At 30.8% G+C, this 9,532-nt stretch overlaps 1 protein-coding gene across 1 annotated transcript in view; it reads left to right on the top strand.

Moving 5' to 3' along the window:
• Positions 1–9,532, top strand: part of Sb (Stubble) — a gene marked incomplete at its 5' end in the record, with an annotated part of 74,303 nt that overhangs the window by 42,402 nt on the left and 22,369 nt on the right. The window contains 1 exon segment of the mRNA XM_014427734.2: positions 623–920. Within this exon segment, the coding sequence (XP_014283220.1) occupies positions 623–920 (298 nt within the window).

A 9,532-nucleotide genomic window follows, 5' to 3' on the forward strand; every position in this document is an offset into this window, starting at 1 on the left:
ATTCAAATCCTGTGATAAACTTAGACATAGTACTGTACTTGAGTCCACAATTAGTACGGAAACGCATTTATGGTGGTACTAGGACGGTTATACGGGTAGAAAGGAATTCTTTTTTTTTTCTAACTTTTAACTTCTTAACGGTGAATTCTATCAAAAACATTATAATAAAACTAAGTCAAAAATGTTGAATTCTGTGGCCAATTAATAACTTAATTTAATATTCTGGTCAAGTAGTATGATTGTTAACCAGCTCCTTTGGCGTTTCTTGTGCTCCAATATTAAAGAAAGTCCAAACAAAACGTCCATACATCTTGACTAAATCATAAATTTATTGTAGTCATTCACCGTAGTTTTTTCTCCATTTTTTTTAGTGCAATACTTTTTTCAATGAGATTTATCACTTAGGGACGTAAAGAACCTAATCCTTTACGCTCTGTAATAATTCAGCTATCTTGTAAGAGTTTTAGAACTGTTTTTCCTCGTTAACTATGGTAGAAACTAGGTTTTAACTTCTTTGCATTTGTATGTTCATGAAATGAGTTCAATGCACCAGGCTCTTGAACATCAATAGTCCCTTTAAATTACTGTAATATTAGTGATGCAATTCTATAATTTGTTGCAGCTTGCTGACGTCTCAGATCCGAATCAGGGTTGGTGAGTACGACTTCTCGAGCGTGCAGGAGCCGTATCCATTTGCCGAGAGAGGAGTCGCTCGAAAAGTAGTCCATCCCAAGTACAACTTCTTCACGTACGAGTACGACCTGGCGCTGGTGAGGCTGGATGCACCCCTTGACTTCGCCCCGCACATCGCGCCGATCTGTCTACCCGGCTCTGACGACCTTCTCATCGGCGAGAACGCAACGGTCACGGGCTGGGGAAGGCTCTCTGACGGAGGTACCCTACCTTCCGTCCTTCAGGAGGTAAACGTTAATCTATTTAGATCAGCAAATTAATATAACTAAATTATAATTTTATATATAAGATAAATAATAACTGCCAAAGTGACTTTGTTAGTGAAAGTATTAATTTATTTATTTTTATTTTTTTTTTTTTTTTATAATTTCTCAATGGCAATCCAACTTCTTTTAAATTTATTAATAGATTACTCTATAGCTTTTATTTCTAAAACCATATTGAACATTTTTACGATTATTTAGACCCGGAATGCCGTATTCCAATTAGCCATATCTATACAATAAAGGTAGAAAAAACAATCTGAAAATGATTTTGTGAAAAATTTCGTATATTGGAACTTTTCGAGGAAATAAAATCTCCAAAGAAAAGAAAATAAGAGAAAAATGATATAGTTTCGCTTCGTCAACCTCTTCTTTAAAATAATCTCAAATAAAAGACCATCGTCTGAATCAATATTTGGTTTAAAGAATAATCGTACAAAAATCATAACGATTCACAGGTAAAAATGGTTATGATGAAAAGACTATGAATATACATGAAAAAAATGTGAGCTTTATTTTTAAAATCATGAATACCAAATTATGCAGAAATTTTGTCAGTACCTTAGTTTTTATTTGCATTACATAGGTTTACCTACTAAACATACTCATAAATTCATTTGTCCAAAACCTAAAAGATAGGTCTAATGAACACTATATAACTCCATCCAGCATTAGAAATCCTCCGATTAGTCCATTTTCATACGAACTACACTAGAATCGAATTCAGAGACTTTATACTCAAAATATTAGTAGTTCCTAGGAATAATACAGTCATTATCATTTCTATTTTTCTCACCAGTACACGTCACTCAATAAACCAGTCTGTCAACGACATTTTATTAACAAATAGAAAATAAAACATGAAATATGTCTATCGTGTACTCAATGCAAAAATAACTCAATATAAACCCAAAAAAATTAACAAGCACTATTTTTTAATTCAATGGCAATATTTAGCGGATTTACATTTTTCATTGCAAATAGATGTTGACCATTTTAAATAGTATAAACCTTTTAAGGTGCTATTTTGTTGAAGAAAAGTTAATCAACTATGAAAAAATATTTTTTTTGTTAGTATTAAACTCGCTGTCGTTCGTCCGATTGTTATGCGGCTTTTTGCTGAATGTTCTGGATATTATGGGGAAGGTTACTGGCTATTCCGATTTCTCTGATAAAAACAAAATTGTAAATAACAAAGTTGAGCATTTTGCATTTGACATTTCCTCATGGTAATTAGGGAAGCTTGGTGGCATCGTGGTAAGGCGCAGTCCATGGAGTTAGGACCCGGGTTCGAATCCAACTGGGCAGAAAATTGTTTTCTGTAATAATGTACGTGAGTCAACCCTATGGGTTCTGGAGCCCTCCTGGGGTCTACCCAGCCTAATAAACAACCGTTGGTCATGTTCTTCCTTACTAAGTATTGAGCCCCTGACTCTTCATGGATTGTAGTGGTACAGTACGTAAACACCTTTCAAGTAGCGTGAAGATTCCAAAGTAGTCGTGTTGAAGTTATTTTTTTTCAATTTATTATAAGGAGAAAAAAAATATTTTCCATTTCTTTTTCGACAATTTGTATTTCAGTTTTTTTATTTTTTTGAGTTACTAGGAACGAATATCAACTTTGTTTCTCTTCTACAAAAAGTTGTCACTCCAATATTACCACCATTTAATGCCGTTATTATGGCGAAATATTGTTTTCAAACGTTTTATTTTATATCTCCAGTTTTTATCTGTTTAATTGAATCCGGTTTGTGTTCTTTGGTGCAGTTTATAGAGCTCTAAACCACTCTTAAGTTTCGTGTGGATTGGGTAAGTCATGTTGAAGTTATTTCTATTTTTTTTACAATAAATTTGTATTGCATGATACTATTTACCACTACAAACTATATGAAGTATATCACCATTGCAATGTGAAAATAACTAAATATATTAATTTATATCGAACTTTCATTGGAATTGAATTAATCTATCTAAACCCCTAAACGTAGCGATTTCGAAGCATTGATAGTCGTTTATAAATTCTTTCATAGTAAAATAATAAATTGAAAATAAATATAATTTTTAAAAAAATAATCATACTAATTACATATTAAAATTTATGGGCAGAATTCTTTTTTATACTATCACAGGTTCCGAAGTGTACTTTGATCTAAGAATTATTATTTACAATTCTCCCATTTATCTTCCACATCCTGTGTAGACCATCTGTTGTGCGAAACACGCCGAAAACTTTTTTACCAGGTTGTTTTTAGCCCCATGGATACATAAGCTGCTGTCTATTCCGTGGAGGCTCGAAAAATTTCAATTACGAAGTTGGACTGTTTCCAAATCAAACTTCTTCCACTTTAATCCAGAACTGGTCCCTATAGAAGATCTGATGTTTCTCATTACCGAAGTTTCCTTTGAATAAATAGAACATTAATTTATATTTATATTTTCTGAGGACTTCAAATCCTAAATGCAATAATATTAGGATAAGAAACAAACAAGCTGACAGTTATGACTAATTTTCATTTTCATGTATTTATTGTTTCTAGTCTTTTATTCATCATTATTTTATTTTATTTATTTATTTTTTCTCATGCACATAGTTTGATTATGTTTATTTTCTTTATCCTTCTGTTTGTATATATTTTAAGAGAGATTTTATTTTATTTTTTTTCATTTATTTATTTATTTTTCATTCTTATTTTATTTCATTTTAGTAAGAATGTGATCATTCATCACTATTACTTATTGCCCACAACGTTGTGGCAGATTGTAATATCTATCAATAAATAAAGTTTCAAATATTAAAAAAACAAAAAATAAATGGTACTGAGGCGTTCGGCTTACAATATGATAAGGTCATGTGATGCTTCATTAAAGTCTAAAATTCTTATTTAATGTATTATATAGCTTTTATACCACTGCATTGTAGGTAAATTTATTAGAATTGTGGCGTTAAACAACTTTTTCACAAAATTTTAACATTCAAAATCTTGACTTGTCACATTCTAACGTAATTCATTCAGTTTATTTATTTATTTTATAATACTAAATATCAGTGATCAAATGTTCATATGATGTACGTATATTAAGATAATGATTGCACAAGTGTAAATCATAATAATAACCACCATTGCTTGATAATTAAAGTGAAAGATTAGTTAGCAAATGTTTCCGTTGTTTTTCTACCTCGTGACTTAACTAGCCTTCTTCAATTGTTTATTTTATTAATTCCACACCAGAATGGAATTCGCTTTGGAAATTGAACAAAAATGAACAGTACAAATTGTGGAAAATATTGAAGAACTGGTTCTTGAAGTCATACAGACTGATATGATTATTTTATTGATGTGAAATTACCAAAATAAAAAAAAAAATAAAAAAAAAAAAAGTAAGAAGGCTCGTTCTTTCTCGAAATAGAAAACTACTTAATGTCCTTTGAACATCTAACTGCAAAATAAACACTGATGAGCTCCGTATTCAGGCAGGATATCACGTTTTTCAATCTATATCCGGTATATATCAATTTTCTCAGTCCGCTCTTAAAATACATTTCAAATTTAGAAAGAGATCTATTCTCGTTACTCCCTTATATTAAAACATACAGACCCATAGGGCTTAGGAATAAAAACAATAAAACATTAATTAAAGTTTTTTTTTATAATGCTATTACCAACCAGCTTCAAGTTTATTTATTTAAAAGTCTAAAAGGGGAGCCCCCTAACCTCACAACATAAGTTATAACAGATGCACGAATGGTGCAAAATTTGGAATATTTGTCTGAGCAAGGAAAATTCCCAAGATATTAATTTTACTCTGAGACATGAAACTAGCCCTCCGACATGTTTTAATAACTCAACCATCCCGCAGGCACAGTACAATATCTCATACCAATGTTTCATAGGAGAATAGCATGGGGTCCACAAATAAAAAAAATTAATAAAACGTTCACTAAACCTAAAACTAAGTCTCAAAGCACTTACTATGAAATTACAAATTAAAAACAACACAAAAATTAAGCACATACACGTACTTACTGTAGCAAGTTTGATCATATGCAATAAAACTTTTACAGTTTTGCTAAACGGTTTCATATAAAACGACTACAATTTTACCTATCCTTGACACTACGACTAATCACCACAGCACTTTGCAGACTAAGAAATTTTAACGGTTAATGAAGATATGCGAACTTACGAAAACTATTTATTCTACAAAGAAATAGCTACAACAAAGAGCCTAACTACTATATAATTATTTTATATAGTCGAATAGCCACGATTTTCACAGAAATCAAACTAAGCATGCATAAAAGAAACCACCTACTTTCTCATCTAACCTTTTCTTCACCTCATTTAACCATTATCAATAACATGATACAGTTAAAAAAGAGATGGGGTGTTATTCTTCTTTATGCTATACATGCCATTTGTTGATTAATATTTCAGTCAGGTAATCTGCTGATCATCAGTTTCGTATTTGAGTGGAGTGGTTAGGAAAATAAAGGGAGAGAAACAAAGATGATAAAAATGAAAAATTACGAAGAATTGTTTGGAAAATTGGTGTGCAAATTTCTTTTAAAAAATTTCAGACAGGTAACTTTTATCAATCTGTGTTATTTCACTGTACTAGATTAGAACACCCTATTACTTTTCTAACATATAGGATTTTGCGTTTCAAGATAAATACAAATTCATACGAAACTGAAATTACATATTTAGGGCCTTTGTAAACTTTGGATGATACAGCAACTTCCAACGTCCAGATGTAGTCCAAAGTAACGGATCTGTTTGACAGGAATAAGTGGGGTATTATTAAAGGATACTGTGAGGTAGGAGGAACTACAAATATTAAATTTACTTTTTTGAATCCTGTTGAAATTGGAGTAAGTCAGTCTAACTAAAAGGCATTTTTCCAAAATGAGCCAGAAATTAATTTCAAGTCATAGTGCGAGGTATGTGATTACCACACCAAATTTAAAATTTATCAACTGCCTTAATAAGGAACTTTATAACTTTAAAACACATGTACTGTACAAAACCTCATATCTCTCAATTCTATTTTTCTTTCTTTCCATTCCCATTATGCAGCAGACACAGTCAATACCTCATTGAAAAGTTCAATTCTGTGGTTGCACGTCTTTAAATAATTTATTATATTTCGATTGAACAATGTTTAGTGATCAGGGCAACTTAGCTAACTCAGTCACAAAGACTCTGAGCCAGCTGGTAAATCATTGAATAAATTAAAGAGTTAGAGCAAAAGTAAATAAATGAATGCTTGTAAAAAAAGGACGAAATAAAACTGAGTTGTATTTTTAAGGAAAGAGTTAAAACAAGGGCTCTTCTAACAGCTATTAATTTACATTACAAAACAGAGTTTGGGCCTACTTTATATTCTTCTCACTCGGAGTTGTGAAGCCCTACGAGAACTAACTGCCTCTAAGGTCTTAAGGATAGTTTTCACTCTTAATGAAATTCATTATGAAGTGAGGTTGTCTATAACTAGTATTTTTTTTTGTTGAATATATTTCTGTATATTTTGAGTGAATATTTTTTTTCTCAAAAACTTTAATTATTGATTGATATTACAATATGCTACACCGTTGTGGGCAATAGGAAATAGTGATGACTGATCACATTCATACTAAAATATTGTTAAATAAAATCTCGCTTCAAATATATACAAACAGAAGGATAAAGAAAATAACAGAATCAAACTTTGTGCATAATAAAATAAATAACTAAAATGATCTCTAGTTACATTTACACCCTTATATACAATATTTAAAAAATCGACCTGAGGATCCCTGAGCCTACTCACTCTATTCCCCACATGTGAAAGGTAGAGCAAAGCTCTTTGAGATCCCAGCGCATCCCTCTCGCCGCATCGCTGGTAAAGAGCCAGTGGAGGCTGAGCAATTGCGCTAAAGTCGCAAACACTCAACTTGAGTGGAGAATCTATCCACTGTCAGAACTCCAATTGTCCATTTTTATTTTACAATAAGGCTCTAGGCCACTGCCGTTTCAACCTTCGAAGTGCAATATAGTGTTGGGTGGAACTGCATTGAACCAAAGGATTAGGATGATTAAAAAGATTTATATGGAATTTTGAGGATTTGGTTGGCATTGACAAAATCTTAGGAGATTTATTTATTTTTTTAGAATAACCACAACCATTTCATAAGTTATTCATACATATATCCAAGTATAAAAAACGATCATATATGTGTGTTAAAATAATTGCAGATCCTATTAATAATAATTAATTCAATTTCAATTTAATTCAACGATTTTAATTTTATTTAACCTCTATAATGACCATCCTGTCATAAAATCATTAAAAAATGATAAATGAAATATCCATTCATACAAATAACCATTAGCTAATTCATAGTTATTGAACCTACCTTCATAAAGAAAAAGTATTACTGTACATATTTTTTAATAACATTACAGAAAGAATAATTTATAAATTATCCATCCTTAATATTTTTTTAAAGTCATTATTGTGTTTTCAAAAACTTTTTATGACGTTTGTTTTATCATCATATAAAAAAACTAAGATAAATGATGAACATTGCGATTTTAACATCCCGTTACTAGATCGTTATTGGCTAAGAAAGCCTGTTGAAGAGCTGCGACTATTTGTCTAAGACCTCTCCACTCGGTTACCTTTCTCTATTTCGTACACATTAAAATTTGAAAATGGGCTGTGGAGCGGAGCCGAGTGAAGCTGTGGAATATTAAGATAATATGTCATTATTAATATCAGTGTAATTTATTATAAAATATTACATCCATTGACACTGTTAGTTTCAAAATAAAGTTTTAGTTGTTAATCCAAAAACATTAGACAGCTGAAAGTTGTTGATTAATTTTATTTATGTTGTAATTTGTTCTCCTTTTTCATATTATCTATCATGTTTATTTTATTATTATTTTCCTATATTTATTTATTTTTTCATGCACAGAGTTTGATTATGTTCATTTTGTTTATCCTTCTGTTTGTATATGTTTTAAGAGAGATTGTATTTATTTTTATGTGTTTTTTTTTTCATTTATTTATTCTTATTTTATTTTATTTTAGTATGAATGTGATCATTCATCACTATTAGCTATTGTCCACAACTGTGTGAAAGATTGCAATATATATCAATAAATAAAATCAAATAAATCTACCATGTACATGCAAATTAACATCGAAAACACTCTACACATTCAAGTGTGCTATATTTTATATTTATTATTAATATTTTATTTGTTATATGCGATTCCTCGCTTCTACCTTGGAATTAATTAAATAAAAAAAAGGATATTTATGTTACACGTGCCGCTGGATTTTTTTATCAGATTTATTTTTTCCATCAGACACGTGGGACGTGCTAAACTTACTAAACGGGTTTCTGCATTCTTCTTTATTCTTTAAAAAAATCCTTCAGGAATTCCTCCAACCCATAATTCCCTTATAATTCAATTTTCGAAACCGGGGGTATGTAACGCTAAATTAATAAACTGAACGCAAGCTGGTAGCCCTGCTATTGGCCTGGAGGGATCCTCATGCCGTCATGTACTCAGCCTAGAATGTGGAAACTTTTTCCATTGTGAATACTAATTCAATGGAACTTGGAATTGACTTTGCTATGCTTTGTTGTATTTTTTTTTCTTCTTTTCCATTGATATCTCCGAGGGGTCTCTTTTCCAGGCGGTGGGGAAAGAAGAACAAATATTCCTGGAAAACAAAATTAAGACAGAACCAGTTGAGCTGTTCTTTCAAATGAGATGGTTTGAGCTAACTACACTTTTATGTATTTTAATTAACGTTCCTCCTGGGAGGGATAATCTGCCTAGTACCTCCGACGCAAAAGCTAATGTATTATTACCGTGAAAAAACAACTTGTAAAAGAGTTTTTCCAGAGTTTCGCTTATCATCAATCAAAACTCATGTAATTTTTCTCTCCATGAAAAACTTTTTGTTAATGGTTTAAGCAGCATAGCTGTCCTTGATGAGCTGCGAAATCTCATTTCGTTTCCTTCTCGCTTTATAATAGTTCAGAGAATGTAAAGTTATCCTGTCATTAATGTAAATGTACACCTTTTATTAAAAAAAAAAAAAAATAACATTGTAATATTATAAAATGAGCTCTAAAATAATATTATTAGTAAAACTTGTATATTCTTTTAATTTACCTTATTTTTTCAAGTTTTTGAAATAAAGTAGCTTCAATTATTGTGAACATGATTAACATAATTCAAAACTAATATTTCGCAATTTACATTTTATATATTTCAAATAAACACATATTGTTATTTAATTCATTGGAGGATCAGGACAGGATTAAATCCAAGTTACCTACAGTTTCTTCGAACCGCAGAGGAGTATTTTTTACTACCTTAAATCGAATTTAAATTACGACAATGCTATACGGAACACTTAAAACCAGTTCATTGAAAATTATTTAAATATCCTATGGTTTCACATTATTGAAATAAAAGAGGCTACTACGATTACTTTACTTCGTTGCCAAAATCTTGATTTAAAATCATGCTAAATTTAACGAACTTAACTCAAAACCTCATGACTACTGA

The sequence above is a fragment of the Halyomorpha halys genome, unplaced genomic scaffold, assembly GCF_000696795.3.
Source record: "Halyomorpha halys isolate HHAL.00 unplaced genomic scaffold, Hhal_1.1 Scaffold667.1, whole genome shotgun sequence".
NCBI classification, from domain to species: domain Eukaryota; kingdom Metazoa; phylum Arthropoda; class Insecta; order Hemiptera; family Pentatomidae; genus Halyomorpha; species Halyomorpha halys.